Source organism: Haemorhous mexicanus, chromosome 9 (genome assembly GCF_027477595.1).
Source record: "Haemorhous mexicanus isolate bHaeMex1 chromosome 9, bHaeMex1.pri, whole genome shotgun sequence".
Lineage (NCBI taxonomy): Eukaryota > Metazoa > Chordata > Aves > Passeriformes > Fringillidae > Haemorhous > Haemorhous mexicanus.
The window spans coordinates 16,710,579-16,737,180 of NC_082349.1; the positions used below are offsets into that span (position 1 = coordinate 16,710,579).

The window sequence follows — 26,602 nt, forward strand, 5'->3', positions numbered from 1 at the left end:
AATCATTACCTTAAACCCGGCACACATGCTGAAGACTTTAGCAGCACACACTGCCTTTAACTCCCATTGTAATCTGTAGATTCTTGCAGGGATGTTGGGGTTTTATTATCTCACAGGGTCAAGCTCTTAGTCCTTAATCAGGCAAGAATCCAGATGAGGTCCATGGGAGATTTGCCAGAGAAAAGACTAAATGGAGAGTGAGAAAAGATGACTCTAAACAAGTTGGGAGCAGATCTTTATACAGAGCAGAGCTTGCATATTGTATGCCTGATTCATAGGCAGTAATTGAGCTCACACAGATGGCAGGCACATGTAAAAAGATTTGGCCGTATATATCCTATACTTGGGCCTCATCCTCACTGAAAAGAGAAAGGCCCATCAGCAGACAGGCATTAGTTCCATCATTTAAAACGTAAATTTTGACAGAGTAGGTCCAGTAACAAGATTTTCAAAACTGTTGAAGTAACATACAGGGACATATATTTAATTGTAAAATTAAACACTAACTAGTATCCCTGAGGTTTTTTTCTGCCAACCAGAAATAAAACAAACCCCACACCAAACCAAAATCACTCTCAATGAAAAAGTAAAATTGCTCACTTAAGAAAGGTCTCTCAAAAGGCCATCTGCAACATCAGAGCTCTGAAATGAATCACTCACTAATGCATCTCTTCCCATTCCCCCTGAGGTAAAGTTCTGTTTAAGGAGTTTCTTACTAAATGCCAGCACTCGCTCATCTCCTCACTATCTGGGCAACAACTGACACTTTGCTCACTACAGCCCTTCTTCCCTGCCAGAACACAAAATGATTTTCTCCTCCTTGACTTCCTCTTGCTCATTTCTTCCCTTATTAATAAGCACATTGTGCTATCCTACAGGATTTCTCCTCCTATAGTTCTACAAGGGCAACTGAAGAAACACAGAGATGTGGTTCTACAAGAGTTAACCAATTCCACCTTTTCTTAATGCACAGCCCAGCTGCTCGTTAGCTGTAAGAGAAGGAGCACGCACATTGGCAGTTAACTGCTAAATGCATTTTCAAAACTAATAAGAAGCTGAAAACAATTCAAGCTCTGGACACGAGTACAGCGTATTCTCCCAGGCGAGCAGCAGATATAAAAGGAGAACTGAGATGGCCTCCATATGGAATCACAATGACTCTTCTCCTCAAATAATCTTTTACTAACTTTGTTTTTTTTTAAGGGAAGCTGGGGAAAGGAATTTTAACTCAGGAAATAAGTCATTTGTGCCCAATGCTAATGTAGTCTTTATAAGGCATGCCTCTTAGTATCATTGCTGCACAGAAAAAAGTCTCAGGGAACCTCAAAGCCGATTCAGGTTTCACAAAAATATAAAATGTTCACACGCACATCTGAAGTACTTCCCTTTCAGAGACCCCACAGGTGTAGAAATCCATCTCTCTGTATGGCAAAGGTTCAATTCCCATTTAAGGGCTTACACAAAGGAAGCATGAGCCTCCTTGACACTACAGGGAACACATGGGGAGCCCAATAGCTGGCAATGGAGTACAATTCCTTCTCTTCTCCAGTACAGGAAAACGCCTGCTGCTCCTTCTTCAACAAGCAAACAAATCGGGCTTCAGGGGAAAAAATGCAGGTACATTCTGTAAAAACTAACCAGAAAACAGTAACTGAATGTAAAAGTGCAAGATTACAGAAGCTTTCTTAGCCTCTGACATAACTGTAAGCAGAGACCTCAGTGAGCAGGATGGCTTTTTGCTTCCTACAAAAAGAACAACCAACACCCCAGTCCTACACGTGGGGTAAGGAGGGAGAAACCTTTCAGTGAGCCTTTCAAAGTGACTCGGCAACACTTGGAACAGCACTATTCCTTTTCAAGTACAATCAGTAAAGGATAGTGTTATTCAGAAAACAGTCACAATATCCTGGAACTTACTAGATGCAAAATATCTTTTCAGTGCAGTCGGCAGTCTGAGGGGCCTCATACACTATTTGCAAGCTTTCAAACAGTTCTCCAGAAAGGTGGGGGAATGAGTAATCTCTCTTCCTGCTAAACATTCAAAGTACACATAAAAGCTATCATTGAGTCAGCACTTGGTGGTGGTAACTCATCTGGTTTGCTGGAATTTTTGACAGCCAGAAAGTGGCCATTGCTATGCATATTACACGGCCTTTTCTTTTTTTAAAGTTACTACTATTGTTTTTGTAGAAGAAAATACCATGTAAGCAATCTATTTCAGCATATTTGTAATTAGGAGGCAATATCAGGTTTTGATTTTGGGAAAAAAACAAGAGCTAGGGACTGAAAAAACGTAGATGCTAAACAAGTGGCATCTTAAAACAAACAAAAAACCAAACAGACAGAAACTAATGCAAGGCCCAGTTAAACTATATGGTTGGGTATAGTTTAACAAGATCAAATGGTTCAGGCTTTCACTTGCTTACATTGCAGCATAACACATTGACTGTGAAGGGTTCCAGCTCAAGAGTCCAGAGGAAGACTGCTGCTTCTCATTTATTGAACAGTCTTCATAGGAAAAGCATAGAAATTTCAGCATTGCATTGTACAGCAGTACGTTTCCTTTCTGTAATGTATTGTATATCACTGTGGGAAACTAGCTGGCAAACCCTTGTTATGGGTAGAGTTACATAGGTTACATGAACAAAAATAGTGCTTCTGTCAGCTTTTTCATGTTCTTTTGGGTAAGGATGTATAGCTGTGCCAGTCAACCAAACGGTTGTGCTGCTGTATATTCCAAATCTGACAGGCTGTTTTACATTGTGGTTGTGTCTGACTGTGCCACCAGGTGAGGCATAGATCAAGTTACTTAAAATACTTGAACAATAAATACTTAAATGCTCTCTTTCTATAAGAGGAAACTCATTTTTGACCTAGTACAAACATGACGCGCTGCAAAAAAGGGAGGCTCCACTACCCCTGCCACATACTTCCAAAGGTCCTTTATTTGCTCTAGAAATCATGATGGTTCAGACAAAACAGCCACTTCTAGGACTTCAAAAGCTCTCATGTAAGCACACAGGAGCCCAGCTGAAACTTACTCTTCCCACCAGCGGACCAGTAGTTTAAATTCATTGAATGGAATGGAAGTTAACAGCCATGCTTTCACTACTACCTCATGAAATCTGTGGTCATTTACTGGCCATCCAACGCAGAAGCAGGCTTAACCTTATCCTGCAAGGCAAGTTACTTGGTGAAGCAAAAGCCTGCTTAAGAAAAGCTACCACCCCCTACTGACCAACTGAAGCACGGTATCAGCCTTTTCTAATTGCACACAAACAGCTGGGTAACAAACAGCCCCACTCCCTGCCCCGAGCACAGCACAGACCTGCCTGGTGACCAGGGAGAGCCCCACAAACAGCTGGGTAACAAACAGCCCCACTCCCTGCCCCGAGCACAGCACAGACCTGCCTGGTGACCAGGGAGAGCCCAGGCAGAGCAGTTCGAGTCTCGCTACTCGCAGCCCTACCACCAGTGCCACAAGTTTGGCTGGAAAAGAACCAAGTTCTTGTTGAGGACAAACAATCTTTTCTATGGATAACAAGGCTACAATAACAAATTGAATATGTTCAGAAATATAGCACAGAAGTGTACTGTCATCCGCTGCTTTTTAATTGTGCTTACTATTAGCCATTAACAGTTTAGTTAATCCCTTTGGACAGTTCACTGCAGTTTTCATTTGCTGTAAATGCAGAGGGACCCCATATGTCACCCACTACACACTGTTCAGCCATTGTCTGAAAAAAAATGTTTATCTTTAAAGCTTCCAATATAACTGCACTGTTGTATTTGAATGTTCCTTGAGATCATCCAGGATATTACAAAGATGCTTGTTTAAAAAGTCTCTTCCAGCTGTTCCATGTGTATATTAGGAACATTGCAAAGGCATCAAATGCTCATTAGTGATGAGATCATCCTAACTAGAAAAAAAAACCAAAACACTAATACACATCTTGGATACAAACAATTACAGTGAGATATTTAACACAGGAGGAAGAACATAGCCCCAAGTAAAGAGGGGAGCAGAGAGCAACACACTCATTGCAGGGTCCCACTGAAAGTGAGCAATAGCCTGCTTTCCCTTCACTGGCACAACAGCTCTTGCACAGCAGGTTCTCAGTAAACCTCTCTCCAACTCCACCAGTCATGGCCTAGTTAACAAAATAGCACAGAGGACCTAAGAAGAAGCTGCTTTGAAGAAAAAGTAAACAAACCCATGTGCCACCAATGGAGAAGGCAGGCCAAAAGCCTTCAGACCAGAACACGAGTTTTGTTATCGCTTCAGGACATGAACCCTAGGATTAAATCCCTTAAGAAAGAGGACCTGTGCTACACCATCTTCAAATTTCTGCCATTAAATCCTCCTAGAGACATAATGCTATACAACTGTCTCAGGATCAGACACCTACTGACTGCTTTAAAATGGGATTAAAGGGAAGAAGACACAGCGACTCTGCAAAAAGTTATGGTCTCAACATGAACCTGTTACGTCTGCAGCACTTGTAGCCCACCAAGCAGAAAACCAAATCCTCAAAAAAGCATTCCAGCAAGAGATGGCACCAGGGAGCACAGGGACACCAGCATACGGGCTGGCTCCTTCCAAAAATTTAAGGAAAGCAACTGGAACAAGATGACAACACAGGTATCAAAACTGAATCAACTTAATTAGTTCAGTCAACTAGTACCAAAAATGTTGATTGCTCCAATTAAATTACTTCAGTCCACTAAGCCAAAAAAGCACTGATTCATTGCTCAAAAATCCTCCTGGGTAAATCCTGATTGCACTCCACTTTTTCTTTGAGCAATCTTGTCAAGCATTCATAGACAGTTACATGAATGCTTGACCTATAAAACCATCTCAAGTGCTTTATTATTTCTCTGGAGAAAGAGGGAAGATACATTTTAGGACTCTTCAAGGCAGGGAAAGAAACCAAGGAGTTCCTTGTTAGCAACTTTTACTAGAAATGTTTTCGACAATGTTTTTGGTTAATCCTTTACATAGTGCTTGTGCAATTTTGAAACAAACAAGAATAAGCTGGATTGATTTTCTCTATATACAAGATTTTAACAACATCATTAAGCAGTTCAATACTTAGAACTGTTTCATTAGAATTTTCTCCTGAATCACATCAATAACGTTGAAGCTAAGTCTAGTATTTAAAAGAGCTGACTTATACGCTTCTTGCTGCAAACATACTTTTGAGATCTAGTGAGTGTATCAGAGACCTAGAATTAAGGAACTTTATTTTTTTCAACTGATTTATTCAAAATCAACCATCACACAACCTTAAACATTATTTTATCTTGGCCATTAAATTGCTGAAAATACCTCTTGCTTTGCTAATTTAAAAAAAGAAAAAAGATTTCAAGAGACACAAGTAATGCAACCAGATCTTTTTCAGGGTTGCTTTTATTTTTCTGTTACTGGCATGAAGCATTCCTTATTCTGACATTTCAGTTACTTTTTTTTCCTTGGTAAAGAAACTAAAGTCAGATAACTGGCCTTTTCACAGGAGGCACTACAGAAGCATTTGTCAAGTATCTCAATTAAAACAATTGCAGTCTTCAGAAAAACCTAGAGACCTTCCTACGATGCATCCTTGAGCTCTCTTACTTCCATCTGTGATGGTAAACATGATCACAGAGATCAAAAATTAGCACTGGGAGAATGAAAATGAAGGCAGTGAACAATATGGCCATGAGTACTGTTTTAGCAAGAAAAATATCTACTACTGGCCTACTTCCAAAAAGCAACTGAGACAAGTAATTTCCAAAGTAATCTCTGAACAGTTTTCTTGCCAATTTACTCAAATATCTATTACGTTTTCAGCTTGAAGGTGAAAATATTCCACAGAAAAATTAATTACTGCTTTGAACTCATCAGTGCCATAAAAGAAAATTTTGCCAGACTACCATATAATTTCAAAGCAGAAGATACAGAAATCTGGCCACTTTTAAAAATTATGCAGTTACTATATATCCAAAGTCAAAATCTACCCTAATGCAGGAGACTGAAGCCACAAATTAACTTGTATCATGTTGCCATGCATGGGATTTAGAGCAGTTCTACCTGCTGTTCTAAGTTGTCCCCCAATGATGCAAGACAAGAGTCGTATTTCACCTGAAAATCATTTTTGGTACAGTCTCAGATTTCCCACTTCCTTGCTTTGCTATGACTGATTCTATTTCCTGCAAACAGTGATTTTTAATTTTTTTTTTTTTTTAATAAGGATGCCAGGTAGAATAAAATAAGTAACTCCATGAGTTGACACTTCTCAGAACATCACACTTTATCTATGACTTGCCAAAACATCAACCACCTTGATCCTTATCAGAGGCCACAACAAACCTCTGCAGTTCAGCATCCACGAGTCTAAAAAGAAGCAAAATTGGCAAAAAAGTCTGGCAGTACCTTCAGTAAAACTTGGCCATTTTCATAGCTCCAAAAAGGGCACTGGGAGGTTTTGACCAATTTCCGAGATCCCAGCAGTTAGCAACAATGTGATTCATGGGACTTTACAGTGATATGTAAAGAGATGGCTCTCCAAACAGGCCTGCATGGAAGATGTCAGGGTTGAACATTTTACTTATCCAGTGACCAAGACTGCAAGATTAAATAACTCATAGGGAGATCACAGAGAAAGCCACAAATCCAGACCCAAGCCTTTCATGTTTCAGTCAAAAGCAGAGGCTCATAGATTGGCCCTGGGCATCTGACACAGCTATGGCCATTGGGCAGGGGGACTGCACAAGGAGAACAGCTCCAGCTGCTGCTCCAGCATCCCTGTGCTCTCCTTCAGGAGTCCCTGCTCATGGCTGAGCCACAGCTGGAAGGAACTGCTCTGACAGCCCACAAGTCGCTCCACCCTCTCCCAGAGGTCCTTCAGACAAGCACTTACATTCAGTCACCACAGGGGATGAACACCCACATCACATCACACGGGGCTGCTGTGCTTGGCCATATGAAGAGTGCACATCACTCCATGGGCAGGGGAGGACTCCACCATGGTCCTCAGACACAGCAGCACTGCTCAGCCGTGCTTTTTATGCTTTCTGTCCAGCTTTTATGCTACAGATGTTTCCCAGGAGTAACCAAAATGCCCATTTGGACTAAACACACACACATGCAATATATAAAATGCATGACCACTGCTTTTAAAGTTCTTAATCTTCTACAGATTTCCTTAATGCAACTCCAAAATTGCAAACTGAACTATGCTAAGCTCCTTCAGTAATAGCTACATTTTCAAATAACCTTTACACACAATTCCTGAAGCCTAAAGAATCACCAAGGCATTATGACACTAAATGTCCCTCCCTGATTTTTACACATTAATGAAAGGCATGTATTCTTGTGATGGAAAAAATTCATTTTGACATAGTAGCTAGAATCAAAATAACTTGAGGTGCATCTCTAGTAGGACATATGTATTACTGCTCTATTTAAATTAAAAACATAAATAAAGAAAAACTATTTATTCCAAAATGGATTGCATCCATCATCCTTTCCAGACACCAGGCAGAAGGGAATGAATAAAAAGTAAAGAGGAAAATGACGGAAAATAACCATAAAAATAAATTCTTCACTCACTCTTGACTTCAAGTATTAAGGAAAAGAAAACAACAGAAAAACTCACCACCAAAACACCAAACATGCTTCAGGTGAAAGCCAACTTTTTGCTGAAGAGATAGAACAGCAACAAACCTCACACGTTTCCATTGCCCAGCCCCAAATTCCTTTATTTGTTACATCGTCGCTGCACTACTTCAATAATGAGAGTACTGACATTTTCACTTTAGTTATTTCCACCCCTGACAGGTAAAATCCTTTTTTTATTAAATGCCTATTAGTAAGTCTCACAGTGAGGAAGCTGCCAAAAAAGGAACAATAGCTCCATCTTTTCTAAAGTACGCTTAAGAAGAAAAGCACATTGTGCTTAAAGCAGCTGCACTTCATGGCATTACTAAAAACCCTTGCTTTTGTCACCTGGGGTCAAAATTTATCCTTGATGAAATTCCCCTGACTTAAAATAAGTTCACACCAAAGAGGAATCCAACTTAGTGCCTTCAGGTAATGAAACATGGTACAGTCTTTGTGCTAAATATATTTTTTTTGCACTCCAAATTCATCTCTCCTATGACTTACAGCCTAAGGGACTTCAGTTTTTTTAGCACTAGCTACAGAGGGTTAAACTATTTCTCTTTCTAGAAAAGGCATGTATCTGGTTCCTATATTTTCTCTACACTATAACATCACCGGCAGTAAAATAATGGCATTGAATCATACAAGCATGGTTCAGTGGAAGGAGCTTATAAAAGATTTGCAGAAATTCAATACAATTTTCATATTAAAATAGCAATTGTTTTTCTAATAGCAGATGCTTCATTTCTTGTTGAGACACCCCAGGACCATTTGGGAATGCTGGCTGTGGGGTTCTACAGCATCTGAAGTCTAATCTTCAGTTAACTAAATAGGCTCTTTTCACTTTTTTATTAATTAAAGGGATCGTGTTATTTATAAGACAAATGACAGATGGAAAAGCTAAGAAAGAGTTAATAAGGGCCTGAAATACAGAAAGGATATTAAAAGATCTACAAGCAAAACCTCAAATCCCAATTCCCTTCAGAAAACAAAAGAATTATTTTTAGCAAAGTATTTATAAAATAATTATGTGAGGCTTAGAACTTGTTAAAGACAAGTTTCTCTTAAAAAAAGAAAAACTTGAATAAATTCCCTTACAAAGACAAGGATTAATGCCATCCCCATTCTGTGCTATAAAATCTTCCTCAAAACTGCTTTTCATCAGTGGAGTACCTCCCCCCAGAGACCCTCAGTAATGCCATTTGCCTGCACTTACACAGTTCCAGTACTGCATTATGGGCTGCATATTTCTTAGGACTCCTTTGGCATTGCCAGAGTCAGTTTGATTCAAAGAACCAGATATTTGTGTTTAGTGATAAATGCCCCAGTTCAGCAAACACTTGGATATACACTCAGCTGTTCTGCTGAATCAGGACCCACAATCCCACATCCTACTGCTCCACATGGGTGCAGAATTGTGCAGAATTCTGCTGAAATTCAACTGGTTTTAGCTTGAGAGCCTTGCTGATACAGGAAAAATGAAGTCTGCTCAGTTCAAGCCATTCCAAGTCTGTGATACAATTACCTCTTTGAAAATACATAACCCTTCTCTGTGTCCTGACTCTTTAAATTCTTCAGAATTTTTGCGTGGGTTTGGAAGATAAAAAACCACTATTTATGCATAAAGCACATAGAAATGGCACAGGATTTGATTCAATTCAGTTGCTGAAAGACAGACAGATGAACAGAAAAAAGTAATTTACAAAGGAATAGATCATTATGCAGCACAAGAATGCTGAAGAAACTTAAATCAGGGGACACAGATTTAGTTTAGCTTCCCAATTTTAATCAGTCTTTGTATTTAAAGTGCTCACTTACAACAATTCACTGCTTGAAAGGTATTATGTTTTGTGTGAAATGAAAATTAACTCATTTTTATGTATATTTTGGCATCTCAAAGTTATGCCACAGAGCTCACTGACATGAATTTAGGAATTCATCATTTGATTCCCTATCAGATAAACATGTGGTATTAATATGATTCAAATCACCATCAGGATGATGAAGGAATAAAAAAATTAGAACAATTTCCACTTTTAATAGCCAGTCACTGGTTTCTCAATAGCATTTCTCAGAACTGAGAGCATGTTAGCCTCCCCTGAAGAGCACGGGCATTCGCTTGCAGCCCCTGCAGGAGGGCTTGCAGCCTTTCTGACACGGCACAGCACACGAACCTCTAATTCTCTGAGACTGCAAATCTTCAAATGTTCTGAGTGCTGGCTCATTTCATCCTCAAAAGTCTGAACACCCAGACCATAAACAGATAGGTGATTTTACAAGGGAGGCGAAGTCAGCTGATTATGCAAAAGATGTGAAGGGAAAGGGAAGTTGAGAGTGAAATCCTCTTCCATTCAAAAGCTGAATGCTGCAACCAGCCTGTGCTTTACTTCAGTCCTAAGAATTCAAGATCCAACCTCTGTCCCTTGGTTCTCATCCCTTAACACAATTTAAACAAACAAAAAATTCCACACCTCTGGCAACAAATGCTTTGGGGGAAAAATAATTACAGTCTAATTACATCTGGGAAATACCCAGCAAACACTGTTTAAAATAGAAGGAAATTTGTGTAACTCCAAGTATTAATTTCTACTTTTTTTTTTTAATCATGTCCTTCATCTTCTATTAGAAGGTTTTTCTACTGTGCATTGAAGAAATCATATATTGCTTTTCGAAACACAATGTTCAAGGTCAGGGGAAGTTCATCTTTAAAAAACATAAAAACTAGGTGTCATGACAAGGCCTGTTTCTTCCTGCTGTTCTGATTATTGACTTAACACCCATAACCATCACATCTGGGGGCACAGATCCAGAAGATAACGTGAGCTTGCAAGTGAACAGTCTTACTGAAAATGAAGCACACATGCTCTGAACAATGTAAGACTACTTACAAAAACAAGTGTCTAAAAAGAAAGAAAAAACAGCTAAGAATACAATAGAGTGGAGAACCAGGGAGTAAAGAGCTGTTAGAAGAGAACCATAAAGACCTAACATGAGAAGATAAACCAGTGACCTCAGTATCACAGAAAATAGGTAAATTCTTCAATATATCTAATTTTACAGGATCTTCATCTGCCTGACCACAACCATGAAACACAGTCATAAGGAGAAAGGTGCCTACAAGTCAAGCACACGCAATGCTAAATATCAGGGGGGGCTGAAGCAAAGTGAACATGGCTCCATGGGCAAATTCCAGTTGGTATCAGGCACCACAGCTGCACTGCTTTCTCAGCAGAAGGAACGATTTGCACCAACAGAGGACCTATCACAGAGGCTGCAGTGAGAACCTTTGGCCACTGTAAATCCATAGGATCTATCACCCTTCTGTCTTCTTTCCAGTAATGCAGGATAGAAAACAAACAAACATACCAACCAAAAAAAAAAAATAGAAGTTGAAGGAATGGGAATATTTTTTAAATTCAAGGAAGAACCCGTCTTGAAGGTTTGGCCCTCAAGGTCTAGAGCAGGTATGTATTTCAGTTGTCCTCTAAGACATTTTATTAAGACATGCATCACGCACCCAACTGCACTAACTTGCCAGCAAGTAAAATAAATATGTTCCAGCCTTTGATTTAAGCCACGTTAGGACAGAATATTTTTGCTCCAAGATTACAAAGCCAGACTAATTTAAGAGGTCATCCAAGGCCTGGATAACTGTGTGTAGTTCTAAGTGTTTGTGTGCAGCTCCTACTGCAGGTTGCCAGACCTTAATTTAATCCCACTTCAAAAACTTAATTCCTTCAGTCGGGTAGATAGCTTGCCAGAAGTTTCTCTTCATCCTGCCTTGGACTTTCCATGAAGTAGAAAAATCTCAGAGTAATCAAGGTTTTCTTTGCAGTCTTTTTCTGCCCAATTAAAGCTTTACAAATAAAAGCTTACAAGAAATCCATGTACAAGACGAAAGCAAACCAAATTCAGATAAGCATTTAGCTACATACATCCAGGTAGTATGAGGAGGTAGAAGAACAGGCAAATATTCTTTGAATATTTATATAGACTATTTGCAATGCAGTTAGTGAGGTGTAATATTTAAACTATTAGCTTGAAATACATGCATGTCTGTGACTCGTCTTTGACCACCCATCTCTGTGCATCATGTCATGTAACTCCAGGGTTTTGGGGGGGTTTGATATATTTAACACACTAGTACCTTCAAGAGCAAGACTGGAAAAAAAGAAACCAAAGAAAGCATCGATTCTGTCTAGAACCTCACTGACACCTGAAAATACAAGAATGCTGAAGCTATTATAATGTCAGCAAAAGCCCCCCCATAACCAGTAGTAGCAGTTTCAGTGTAGGATTGGCAAACAAAACAAAGGTGTGCTCTGCTGCAGCAGCCTCACTTCTTCAGAAACAACGAGCAAGCTGGAAAAAGACTCAAAAGTAAAAAAATCAATACCCTAGGGAGGTGGCATGCTGCCCCCTGCCTCCCCCAGGCTCCACCACAAGCAAGGGATTTTATTTATACTTCTTAACTTTATTTAGACTTCTAGTATTATTTATACTAGTACATTTGTGGCTCAAGACTGAAAAAGCACGGGTTCTGTACACAGGCAATTAGGAGCCACGCCTGCAGTGCCCTGGACACCACACTGACCAGAGCCTGGGGGCCTCTGCCAGCTTTTCACACAACTGGAACACACTGTGTGCTCCCACCTGTTCTTCAGCCAGAGCCACAAACTCCCTGCATTTAAAGCATAACTGTTTGCATTAAAAGGACTCAAAGCCAAGTTGCAAAAGCTCTAGCTAAATAACCTTCAGAGAGCTGTCCTTCCTCAGTTTTAATTACATCTATCTGACATCTCTTCCCTCTTCATCATAGTCCATCAGTTCTTGCTTTTATCTCGCTGTACTCATTATACTCTGTAAAGGACATTTATCTAGTTGTTCTCATTAAGAATTTATTGAAAAAATTAAAAAGCATGGAAGAAAACCAAAACATACAGGCAGATATAGCCAGAAACCACAAAGACTGTGCTTCCTCACCTTCTCCTAACAGACTGTAACCCTTCCTACTCCCCTCAGCTGATTTCTTCCCATACAGATAGAAGAAAAATCAGTCTCCAAGAAAGAAAGAATTTGAAACTAGCCTTCCTCCAAGCAGGGTGCTGGAGTAGACTTCCAGAGGTCCCTTCCAGCCAAAGTAATTCTGTCACTCTACTTAAGCATCTGATTGAATCCAAAGCTTTTTAAGAGTTTGTTTCTAGAATATCTGCCAGAGGAAAACACAGAGATGGGGAGTAAAACCAAAAAAACCACAACAAATTTCAAGACAGACACATTACATTTTCTGAACACTGAATAACTTTCTAATAGTAGTACTGCCTGATAGCACTTTTAAATCACTGAATTTTAATTAAAGCTAGCATTAAGAGGTAAACTGACTCAATAGGCAAGCATTCTCCTCAGCAGTAAAACAGAATTATGGTTTTGATCAATTAAGAAAGCTTTTCTTTTCTGCACTGGCCTTTCCTTTTAAGTAGATTTTTACACATCTAGAATGATACAGATTTGCTGCAAGTAATGGCTTTTGTCAGCCAAGAGCAGCATTGATGTCCTCAGCTGGAGCTGCAGACACACTCAGACACACCCTGCATTGCTGGAAGTCTGTCTGTAACGAAGCTATTGCAAACTGTCAGCATCACGTACTATTAAACAATCAAAGTTACTCATGTTGGATGGATGCCTTCAAGGAGGTCAAACCCAGAGAAAGTCCCACAAGGCTTGAGGGCTTGAAATAACATAATTTTCCATGCTGAAGATGAAATGAAGCCAAATTGTAACACATTTAATTGTTTAGCCCTGTCTCTTCCAAAGCTGGTCATCTTTTCCACAGTGAGGACATCTCAGATTTAAGCAAGCCATCTGTCCACTGTCTACTTTTCCCACTGTCTCATTTTGACTGACTGACTGCACATCCACTTGGCCTCTTCTCCAAAGACCCACGCTGTACACAAGCTGGACACATAAGAGGCTTCCCCTTGCAACCACAGAAAGAACTTGGACAAACAAACATTCTGAGTAGAATCACTTCAGTGCTTGAAGAAACTACAGAATAAACTAGGTACTTGAACTCTACAGATCTTTCCTTTCTCTGTCACAAGTTATTGCAACATACTGTTTAAAAAATCCCCAGCTAGGCCAAAATGTGGGACAGGAACAATCCCCTTAAATGGCAATGCATGTTCCTAACCTAAAAGGACTCCATTAACACAGACAACTGGTACTAACAGGCTTCTGCCATCATTGCTAATGGTTGACTGTAAGTCAGGTTAGACAACTGTCAGGAATGACTGAGGTGAGGTTTATCCCAATAAGGCAGGAAGGATGGACAGGCTCTGTGACTTATTATGAATCTTTCTGGGATTTTGTCTGACATTTTTTATAAAGTCAAATAATTGGGGCTTAATTCCAGATTACAGGTCTTGGAGGCAGCATGGAGCTGAGCAGGTACACCCTTTCAGCCCAGTTCTGCAGAGAGACTCTAGCAGCCTCAACTTCACCAGCCCAACTCTGCACCTGGGAAAATAAATTCAGACTCTTGGCAGAGCCAATAGTTCATCATGCTGGCAGAGCTACACTGCTTCCACTCCCAAAGGCTTCCATATCAACCCTCCCCTTTAAGTGCACCATGTAATTTTTAAAAATAAATAGGTAAATAATCTAAACAATTTACATTACTATTGCAGTTCTTAAATTTTAAGGGTGAACATAGATGCAAGAAAACATTCTTATAGGAACAGCATTGTTCTCACATCATATATTATGCAATTAAGATCACAACAGTTTTACAGAAAACCTAGACATAAACAAACTTTAGCTGACCTACTTTTTTCAGCATGAAAGTATTTCTGATCAACAATTCTAAATATGTACATCTCGTTCATCCACTGAATGCATGATTTGCATAATACCACCTACCTGCAGCTGCAAAGCACAAAACCATCAAAGCAAACACTGAAGTCACACAACTTGACATTTTTGTAAATGCTCTATCTTCTCAAATCAACTTGCTTTGTGGCTCCTCATGTAGATTTACTTTCTTTGAAATTTGTGGTGAGCTTTGAAATCAGATCTTCTGGACTTTTAATTGCCTACAGAAAGAAATAAAAATAAACATTAATACAAATACAACAACAGAAATATTGTTAGATATTTAAAATTATGTCTGTTGTAAGAAGAGAAACAGAACTTTTTCTTAAAGGTCTAGTAGGGGAGTGCATTTTATTTTGTCAGATACCCTAGGTACCAATAACCCAGTACTCCTCCCCCTGTATTTCAGTACTTCTTTGCAGATGTTGCTCCCTTATATTATACATTGTGCAAGTTAGGATCTGTTTGGAAGTGAGGCCCCAGAGTCCTCTCTGTCAGCTAATACCAAAGTCCCACTGAAGCCTGCCAATGGTACTCACACCCTCAGATATGTTTATTTTAAGTCATCAGACTTTCTCTGGTGCATATAAACATTTGTTTGCTCAGTTATCTGCTGCTACCTTTATTATAGCATGGAGAAATGTTTCACATTTGCTCTAGCTGGTTGATGGGTAACTCAAAATTGCAAACTAGGAAAAGGAGGAAAAGCCAGCCCACAAAATAGGAAGATCTCTCCCTTAAGAGAAGAAAGCTGAGCAAAGGAATAAGGAACCTAAACTATTTACCCAAGAAGTAAACACAACTGCTAGCGAACTAGACGTTCAGAAGAAATTTCCAAGAGAATCATCTTTTCCTTTGGGGTATATCTGGGTGGCTATTTTTGTAAATGAGATCACAAAAGGGCATATTAAAAGTATAGCCAAAAAATCCTCATGTGGAAGAGAAAGAGAAGAAGACACGAGAGTTTTGGGTTTATTAAATATGTTTTCATGCCAATGCTTTTTACTACAACAAGCTGCAAGGAAGGCTGGCAAAAGAGGGCATCTGAATCAAAACCATTGAAGACTATGGGGCCATCTAAAAAGCACAAAGACCCTATCTTGCTGAGAAATTTTTATCTGCAGATCAATTCATGAATATGTGCTGCTAGGAACACCAGGAAGAACCTGACTACTTCTAGCTTTTATTAGGTTTAAAAGAAGGCTGGGGAAATGGAAGGGAAGGAAACATTTTGAAGTACATAAGGACAAGCAGAGGAGAAAGCATGAGGTTTTAATTTGGTTTCAATTAGGAGCCTCTGATGCCCATGAGAATTTCAACGCATAAGGCTCAGCTAGAGCCCAGTGAAAAGCATGGTGCTTTTGAAACACACCAAAGCACTGACTGGAAGGACAGATCTCATTGCTGTGCTAAGCTAGAGGACAAGAAATGTTATCCTTAATTCAGTGGTACTTCAAGCAATCTACATTTGTTAGAGCCAGCAGCAGAGGAAACACAAATCACTTGAGTGCACTGCTGTTTCCTCCCTGCCTTTCACCTACATAAATAGTTTTCTTTGTAAAAACCTGCTACTCATCTTCCTCAGAATTTCAGTCTTTGGATTTTTTTAAAGCTAGCCTTTGAACTAAAAAGTCACCTTTAATACTACGACAACATGGAAGAATTCACAGGCTAGAAGCATGAGGATTACTCTTTAAAAAACCCATCTTTCCCTATGGATTTTCCAGTTCTTACTGACAAGCACTCCCAGACCATAAGGCTCTGTGGTCTGTGGATGGCTTGTCACTAAGAAATGACATTCTGCACTGTTCTGCCACTAACAGAAATGTTTCCACCCCCACACGGGCCTAATGCTCTCTAGAAAGGGATGGGACTGCTCTAAAGTGCTTGAAGAACTATAAATATGAACAACTGCACACCCTGGGTTAGGTTCAGGCTTCAGGACATTGGAGCACCTTTCTACTCAGCCCAATTCTGTACTTTTAGCCAAGTACTTTTTATGCAGTAGTCTTCTTGAAATCAGCAGTCTCCTTAGCTTCAACTTTTACACGCTTTTCTTCTCTTGGTAAATTTATTTTTGCTTACTTCTTCAAAGCTTCTCTGCCCAGTCCAACCTGCAGGCAGCCAGAGCCACAGATTCTAGGGTGTTTCTGTTCCCTATTAAAGCTTCTCTAGCATAGGAATTTGCCACATTTCTTGCTGAATTGGGATCTTATTGTTTTATTTATCCCTTTTACTTCTACTCCCTTAAGCCCCTTCCCCAACAGCCACCGTCTATTTCATTAATCAGCACCTACCTTTCCCATACAAGTTCTTCCCCTGCCTTAACTCTACCCTTCTTGTTGTCTAAACTTTTCCTTGACTGCCTGAAGAATAACTTCCACTTCCTCTCTGCCTTATCAGCGTGGACTCTGGTAATTCCCTCCTCTTTCCACATGTGGTGCCAGAGGTTGCACAGCTCTCTACAACACTGCTAACAAACACTTCTCTACCAAAGCAAGCCAAAATTCCTCCTCCTCTGAAGTCACATCACAAGTCCCAACAAAGTGAATGGGGATACTTGAGTGAAGCCAGCAGGAACTGTCCCTTTGTGTTGTTTTGCCATAGCAACGTGAACCCAAGTTTCTAGGCCATCCAAGGCCGCCTTCACAGCCAAAGCTTTTTCACTTTTTGTTTGCTTGTTTTAGGCATGGCAACCATTTCACTCATTTAACCGGTTTTTCTTCCATTTGTCCAAGCTGCTTCCCTGTGAGAATGCAGTGAATACATGCATGCCATGTGTGGGTAAATAAGGCAATCATTTGTAATCAAGTACACCGAATCTCGAGTAAAGAAACCCCACAAATAGTTAACTATATGAGCAGTTCTATAAACTTAGGAACAGCAAAAGAGTTTATTTATAACCCTACTCCTATTAAAAATGCATTTTTGAAGACTTATTAGCTGACATCATGTCAATTCTGCATGATTTGCACACATACAGGCAGGAAAGCTGATTAATAGTATTAACAAATGTTCGTGTGGAATTGAAAATTTGTCTGTATTTTTAAATGTCTATGTCCAAGGCATATACACAAAGTCCCACAAGTTCATTCAGAACTCAAAATAGTAACTTATTCATAAACTATAAAGGGACAGATTTTGGTTTAGAAACAACAAACTGGTTGCATTTTCAGGGAATATATGAATAGTAATAAAACTAAAAACTGTGACATATCAAAAAGTCCAGGGAAAAAGTAACTCTGATGTCCTGCAGTTCACATGCTGCTGTGCTTGTAATGGGACATTTCAACAAGTCCCAGTTAAAGGCTATGGGAACTGGAAGAGTGCCAAATGAAGATGTTTTATGCCATTTAGTAATGTGCCCCTCTATTCCATGTGATTTTTGTTTTAGTATTTTGTTTATTTATTTTCTTATTAATGTATTACAATGTAGCCTGCCAAATTACAGGAACAAAAATATAATCAAATAAGTCCAATAAAAATGTTAAACCATTCCACCTATTTAGTAATAATGTACTGGAGGGGGATTTTGTTACCTGGTACATATTTTGCCCACAGCTGGAATGAAAGTGTGGACTATTCTCAGTATCATTTCATAATCAACTTCCCTTTCAGATTCACAACTTTCCCTTTTTTTAATCACCTGATTTTATTGCTGTCAATTTAGATGACACCAGACATTGGAAGTTTTGGGTGAAGAATCACTGCATAATACAGCACAAAAGTAAGAGACAGCTTACAGAAACAGGACCAGAAAATCATTCTGTTCTATATTCCCAGGATTTCCCTTCCCCCCAACACAGGGAAGTATGCAGCTAAATCTTCCTAGGTTGAGGGCAAGGTTTTGCTTACCAAGTGTAAACAAGAGAATAGTCTCTTAAAGGATCAGGATGCAGGAGGGTTTCAATGCGTGGAAGGGAAGGAAGTGCACTCGGGCATCTTTTAATGGAAGGAGTACACCAGGCTTCCACAAGGAGCAGACTGGAACAGATTGCTTTTTGTCAACAGCAGAAATTCCTAGAGGTTACTGAACCTCTACAGGAGGAAGCCCAGATTGCACTGCAGACAGAGTGTAACAAGACCAACATCCCACATGTAATCTGAGTACCAAATCAGAATTGTCTTCCTTTATCATAGAGCCCTCAGGCACTTCCTACATCAGGACATCTCTAAAAGGAATGGAGAAAACATGCAGCAGGGATGCTGTACAGCTCTTCTACTGTAATGGCTCAAGAAATCTGCAATCTCACACCAGCTTCAGCTGTGTATTTTCTGGGCAATTCACAGCTACTCTGTTCTTTCACAAGCAAAAGAAGTCATAACAGGACCTCACCTTGACCACAGCAGCACCCCCTTACACCTGCCTGGAAAGACAACACTACTTTAGGCATTCAGCTTCCACCTTGTAGTTAGAAGATAGACAAGAAATCTCACTGATCTTACCAGGGAATACCAGCAGCACAATTTTATGCCATCTTTCTGATACAAATTAAGGAGGCAAAAAAGCAGAGATTACTAGAAACATACATACATAAAAACATGGCAACCCAAGAAATCTCAAATGTACATTTAAATAAAACTCAAGTTCCCAATTAACCAGTAATATCTCACCACATCTAACAGGACCTAAGCTCATGTTTTTTAAATGGGACTTGCTGCTTCTAAGAAGTTTACCCTAAAACAAAAATAATAGAAATAGGAATCTTCACACTAAGCAAGATCATCATAACTTGCATGCAAAAACATCTCTACAACATTTCCTTCTCATAGTTAAATTTCTTTGGACTAATTACCAACTTTTTTATTGTTTCTAATTGGAAACAGAATAGGTTTCCTGGCACTGACTATCTTACTCCTCACAAACACAGTAGCAGCCAACAACTTCACACAAATTTAATTTATCTCAAGTTTTACTTGGCTGGGTTTCTAATTGCACACCTAAACTCAACAGATAACAGCTCTAATGTACCTATCAAGACAGATATAACCCTAGGGAGTGCATCTCTGTGGAATTGAAGCCACAGCAGGATGGAAAGTTCCCAACAATTCAGCAAGGCTTCGTCCGCACAGGGTGAAAGATTTCAGCAAATTGCTGTTAATGAATGCTTGGCACTGTTATTTTTTTCAAGACTGAACTGCAAAACCTTAGGACTGCATCTAGAAATATTCTACCTAAAACCTTCCTACCAGGAAAAAAAACTAAATCCATCACTGGTAGATTTAAAATCTTGAAATGACATTTAGAAGAGTAGTTTTGAAACCATGACCTATAAATACCAGCAACTGTCTGGGTTAATTGTGAGAAACCCACAAAGAGTATGATGAAAAGCAAGACTACAGCATTAAACAAATTCACTGTATAAGGATGCAATCCTCTTTGGGAAGGCTAAAAGAAACAAACAAAAAAAATAGTAAATAAGTGAACAGGATTGAAAATCAGTGCTTCTCATTACAGGGGAATTGGATGAGGTGATACAAACCAGCCCTCCTCACTGCCAAGGTCCACTAGATACTACAAGAAGTAAATTAACAGGCTGAAATATTAACTACTAGGTATTTTAAAGTTAACTGCATGCATTATCAGACCCACATTTTAGTAAAAAAAGCAAACACAACAACAAAAGAAGCGTGTCTTTTGGTCTCTAGAATAAGGCAAACACTAATAGGCAGGCAGATTAGTAGATTATTTGTTCAGGTTGCTAAACAAGAATGCAAGATAAACACACTTACCAAAAGTTATCTGTTAGCCACTAAATTTTCAGCTGCACATCTGGCAGATAGGAAACTTCTCCCACACAAATAGGGAAGTCCTTAAAGGGACACACGATTAAAAAAAGGAGTCAAAGGCAGTTTCCCTTTGCGTAGGGCTATCTACCCTCTCACTTTCTGTCAAATAAATGGTGTCGTTCCATTTGTTGAGCAGAAAAATCCATTCAGGTTGGAGCAAAATTTTTTCATTAATTTTTTAATTTATAAGCACTTCACTGGGGATTTGCTTCACTCAAGATGCTAGCATGTTCCACTCAGAATGAGTGGAGAACACTCCCATGAAATTGTTATCATTCAGAATTCCTTTCATCATTTTACATTAAATGTATAAATGACAACTGTAAAAAAATTTTTGGGCACAGGTATGGGGAGAGGGAAGACCACAACAAATTCCTGTAGTCATATAAATAATTTGTGCATCTTTCTGTCAGAAGGAAATTATCATCTATATAATCATCACGGGAGTGAACCAAATCACCAGATCTACAAGTATTTAGAAACAGTGGTGATTTTAACTGTTGGAGGGAGGAACTCATCTATCAGAGAACACAAGCTGTACATACTGGAGGAGTGACTTGGTTCATTAATGCAATAGCTTTTTTACAAGAAAAGGCTCTTTTCAAATACTGCAACAGCTGCTTTGGAAAGCAGAACAGATTTTGTTTCACTCAGATCATTGTAAAAAACAATGCATCACATGTGTGATAAAATACTACCATAGTTCTTAATCACACAGTGTCAAATGCAGCTACAGTCTAACAACTTACTTGTCAAATGTTAGGCAAAAGAGGACATATCAGTCTTCAATCCACCTCCAGCTTCTTGGCAATGAATTCAGCAAATTTATATTACACAGTAAGCTCACTGGATACTTTGGGATTTTTTTATTGTCCCTGACTCACACAATATAGCTCACCAGTTTCCAACAGAAAAAGCCTATGTTTACAAAGGAGAATCAGAGAATAAATGAATTGCCACTATTCTTCAGAATCACTAATAACACCTTATGTATCACAGCCCCTATTGCCTTCTGTGCAGAAAAACAACCTCTAGACAGTAGCTCTATAATTAACTTGTTTCAGACCCAAGACCTCTTGATAAGCTGCTCTCCTGCCATCTAAACAGGTCTCTTTCAAGGTCACAACAGATATCATCTAAAAGAGAGGCCCTTTCCAGCTGACTCTCAAAATTTTATAACATCTTACAGCAGGACAGAAGAAAAAAAAAAATCTGAATTTGGCCAACTAGTGTACTGAAATTAGACAGATTATTACACAGAAGTGCTAAATACAATGCAATTAAATTTGTTAATAATAAGCAAGTGTCACTTATTTTGAAGTGATATTCACAGGATGAAGATGAAATGGTTTTCACATTTTCCTCAAAAACACCATTCATTTCATTATAGAAACATCAGAAACTAGCATACTTTCCAAGACATAATTATTTTTAAGCAGTACAAATAAACAGTTATTACACTTAAAATGCAATATATGAAATGTTCTCTGCTGAACTCAACAAATATGACTACTTAGATAATCAAGGTCATAAAGTTCTTCTTTAAAACATCTATTTTGTGATACTTGAAATTAAAAAATATAGAATATAAATTAAGTGGCAGCTTCAAAGTTCCTCTTTCCACGATTTCCAGAGATATCTGAAATCTGGTAAATCTCTTTCAATTTGGCTACCACAGAGTTAATTGTTGCTGTAACAGCACAAGAAATGCTGCTCTGTTGGATGAATGCCAGCACATAAAAATGCGAATCCACAGTGATGGTTAAAGCAATTCCAACTGCACTACTTTTTCCTAGCACCTTTTTATGGCACAACATGCTTGTACTCATGAAGTGGCTAGAAACTAGCATACCACTGTTAATCATCACAAATATTACTGCTATAGAAGCAATGCCTACTTATAAGACACAAATATTTTGTGGAACTAGATCAAAAGCAATGTGATTGCAAAAATATTTGCAATCTGTATCCAGATAGTATTTTCTGAGATTCACATAAATGGCCCAAGACTTGATAATTTGTGTCTTTAATTTTACCACAATATTATTGGCAATATCAAAGAAAAGAATTGTAAGACAAATGAGGCAAAGATTTACCAATATCTGCAAATCACATTAAAGCAGAAATTTCAGTTTGGCTCTACAAAGTACACTAGACTAGAGCATCTCAGAGAACCGTCTGGAGAGAATGTTTTGGGATTCCACAAAAAGGACAGACGATGCAGATTGCCAATGGAATTTACCATACATCTTTTTGTACCTTTAGTAGCAGGCAACATCACGTGATGCTCTTAGAGAACAACACATGGCCATTGAAATATGCATACACTTTATATACATTTATATCTACTTTATACTTCACTGTGCAATTAGTGCCATTCCAGAACCAGAGCTTACATATCTTGCTGTAAACCTGACCTGGGACTGTTAATTTTGGATGAACTTTTTTGTGTCTGTACTTGCCCTAAGACCTACTGCTAGTGGAATATACAATTGTTATCACTCACAAGCAGCAAATTGGCTACTCTGTAGCAAATGCTCCTTGGCATGTTTTTATCACATCATCAGGGAAAGGTGGCTTAACCCGAAGTAGAAGCAGCAAGATTCTCACATTTACTGTGGGTAAGAGGCTGTTCCCCAGCTCTTACTGGGGAATAGCTGACACTCTGCCAATTCCCATTCAGCCATCTGTTTGTGCATCCACACCTTCAGTATTTGCCACTTGGCTGCACCAGACTTCACAGACCAAAAAGCAATATGGACTGGTGCAAGCCATCCACATAACCTTCTTTGGCAACAGCCTTTACATTCAGTATTCCTGGTACAAAAGACTTAATCATTATGCCAATATGAACCAAAAAGGAACATCATTATTGCTCTGTGCTGGGACCATCAGTTGACCTCTACAGTAATGAGCCAGTAATGACTTCTTAAAACCTAAGAGACTATCTAAAAATATTTTCTCTTGTGGAAATCCTAAATACTAGAAATAGTTTCTTGTGAGAATTCAACTGCTTTGCAAGTCAACTTGAGCTCTCAAGATGTCTACATACAATCATATGTGATCTAGTAAGAGCTCCACTGTGAAAATATTTTGTCTAGTTCATTATCTGAAACTTTGCAGGATTACTCAAAATATCATTTCTTGGGTTTAATTCATTTCAAACATCTTCAAAGAGAAATTTCACTCACATAAACCTGTAGTGTTTTCACAAATCAGTCATGGCTAATATGACAAAAATTGCATACAGAAAAATGGGAGATATGCCTGTTAGAGGAAATTTATAAGCAAGTATTTCAAAACAATGTGCTTATTTCAATGTATGTGGGTGTTCCAAGTAAATTAACATTCACCATCTAAAGAAATACCATCAAAAGTATAGGCCCAAAGTTTTAATAAATTACAACTGTGGTAGAAGGAGGGACTTCATAGACAGCAAGTTTTGTGTTCCCCCTGCTGGTTTAGCAATTGACTTCCAAACACTTCATGTGGTAGGCCTCAAGATGCTGGGGCATGAAAATATGTTTTGGATGCCAGGAACAACAACTAAAAGTTACTTTTTAAAAGAACTCACATCCTCAGTGGATATCACTTACACGCTTTGACTAGATGAGGCTCTGGACACACAAAACATGCGTCAAAATCAACAACGAAACAAGATCTCCCCAGGGAGAGAAAGCATGTCAAGAGAGAAAAATCTCAAGTGTCACTTTAAACTTGAAAAGGTTGGACTGCAGCAAACAATTGGGGGAAGCAAGTTTCAGAGTAAAGAACTCTTCACTGAAGGAAGCCAATGACCTGCCCCCCCTCCAACACACGTCCCTCCCTTCCTCCCCCAGCCCAGCACCAGCTGCAGCAGTGGCCCACGTCTGCACTCGAGGAGCAGCTCCTCCTCAGCTGGAACTCAAGCCCTGTAAGCTTTCATGGGTTAAAATGGAGCTCTTCAAATGAATAAGCATCTTCCATTAACATTTTACTAGCACTCTTGTTGGGAATACTTAGACAGTATACCTGTGCAGAGCTAATTAAAACCCAGCTACCAACTCGTGCTGCAGCAGGCATTCATGGAGAAAAAGCATGCACTGTAAGGGAAATAAAGTAATCTTCATAAGTAGCAATAAACAAATAGATTTTGTCTTGGGAAGAATTTTCATTTACACATGTAAAGTCTTCCACATATGAGACTACAATAGCAACAGTCCTCCAGGTCACCATGAGACAAATCTAAGTGATGCCACAGTTAGTGAGCAGGCAGCTCTCTCACTTTGGGTTTTTTCCCCATTGGGAGTCTGATATCAGCCTGTTTGACCTCACCAAACAAAAAGTACATAAACTTAGATGAGTATAAATACACACCCAACCAGAGAAACTTTTTGTTAGAAGAAAATCATGGCACTTGCATGTCCAAGCGTCTCTTTAACAAGTTACAAACCCTACCAGAAATATAATGTAAAAAATGAACTGTGCTAATGATCATACATTTGAGAAGAAAATAATAAATGACAGCAAATCAATTTTAACAGCTACAGCTTAATAGAACTGAGATAAGCAGATTTACATTTGGCTACATCCACAGTAAGTGGAAAAGGCATAACTGCACATGCACACTACACCTGAAGAAGTCCTTTTTCTTGAAAGGGAGAAGAAGTATAATATCCTGAGCTGTTTGACACCAATGACTTTGGAACTACAAGTGCACTTGAAACTGGGGAAAGCTCGTGTTTAAAAAGTTACTGTATTTACATCTAACATTACAGCCACATTCTTGTTATTACTAGGAGAGCCGTACTCAGAAGACCACAGTGACTTGACTCCAGTGCATCCCCTGCAAAATATGCAGTAGTAACTCCCACATGTCAACTCCTCACTGAACTAGCACTGAAGGGACATTATACTGGCCCTTATATTATTCTCATTTACACTGAACTCATGCTCTGCTCGTACATCGCCGAGTTCACACCTGGCCTCATAAAGTGTCCGAGGACACACTCGCGCACAGCAGAGCGAGCCTCTGCAAAGCATTTCGCCCTCTGCCCGCAACGCGCGCAGCACGTACCCACCAGCCGGACACAGTGACTGCCGCTGGGACACCTGTAGTTCCCCCTCGCCAGGCGCCCACCTCTCGGCTCTCCCCTGGGTTCCCACAGGGAGCCCGCAGCTCGCACGGTCCCGAGGGGCGAGCCGCTCCTCCCGGCGCGCGTGCGGACACTGACCGCCCCCGGCAGATCCCCGCACCGCGCGCCCGGCGGAGGCCCCCGGGACCCTCCCGCTCAGCCCGGTCACGGTGACACCCCGAGGGGCGCACACCCCGCGCCCGCCCCAGCGGACGGCGCATCCCTGCGGGGCGCCCGGCCCGAATTGCCGCTGTCGGGGCGGGGGTCGCGGCCGCCGCACCTACCCGGCAGCAGGTCCGTCCACGCCGCGTCCCGCGGAGCAGGCGCGCAGCAGCGCAGCTACGCCATGGGCACCGCCGGCCGGGACGGGAACGCAGCCCTCGCCAAGGCCGCCCAGCGCCGGCCACCGCTGCCCGGCCCGCGGCGCGCGGAGGAGGCGGCGAGGAGGCGGCGAGGAGGCGGAGGCGGAGGAGGCGCGTGTGCGCCCGCCCGGCCTCCGGCCCGGCAGTAACCCCGCGGCCCGCGGGGCGGGGCGGGGCGGGGCGGGCGGGCGCGGGCGGTGCCGCCATTGGGCGCGGGGCGGAGACGGCGCCGTGACGGCCACGCCCGCCGCCACCGCCCCTCGCGCCCGCGTGCCGCGAGCGCGCGCCGCGGCCCCTGCCTGCCCCGTCCCGTCCCGTTCCACACCTGTGACCCGCCCGCCCCGCCGGGAGCTGTGAGGGGGCCCTGGGGTCGCCCACGGCCCGGCTGTGCTGGCGGCCAGCGGCTCGAAAACCCCCGCGCAGCCGGGGCTAGGGGCACAGTCCCCGCTCACGGCAGCCGGAACCGGCAACGGCCTTTAAGTTACCGGCCTCGAAACCGCGTGAGGCCGCCGGGCACCGCGTCCGTAACGGAGCCTGGGCTTCGCTCGGTATCGGGCCCAGTGTGAGCGGAGGTGTGACGGTGCCCTGCCCTGTGCACCGAGGTACGTCCCTGCAGCCCCCCGAGCGGGCCCAGCTCCCACCGGCGGCTGGCGCAGAGCGAGGCCCCGGCCGCCCCCTCAGTGCTGCCACCCCAGCCGAGGGCAGCCAAAAGCCCGCAACAGAACGAGTTTTGGCCAACACCGCAAAGCTGACATCGTTTACAGCAGAGCAAACTATTCCAGTTCACTCAAGGTTCATTGTACTAGAAAATAACAGAAAGTGCT

General features: G+C 40.9%; 1 protein-coding gene across 1 annotated transcript in view; it reads right to left on the reverse strand.

Moving 5' to 3' along the window:
• The window catches only part of TGFBR3 (transforming growth factor beta receptor 3), a 107,674-nt gene extending 81,816 nt beyond the window's left edge, over positions 1-25,858 (reverse strand). Inside the window, exons 1-2 of the mRNA XM_059854223.1 lie at positions 25,701-25,858; positions 14,561-14,733 (exon numbers count right to left, since the gene is read on the reverse strand). Coding sequence (XP_059710206.1) covers positions 14,561-14,618 — 58 coding nt within the window. The 5' untranslated portion in view covers positions 14,619-14,733; positions 25,701-25,858. The remainder of the gene's footprint in view (positions 1-14,560; positions 14,734-25,700) is intronic.
• Between the last annotated feature and the right edge of the window lie 744 nt (positions 25,859-26,602).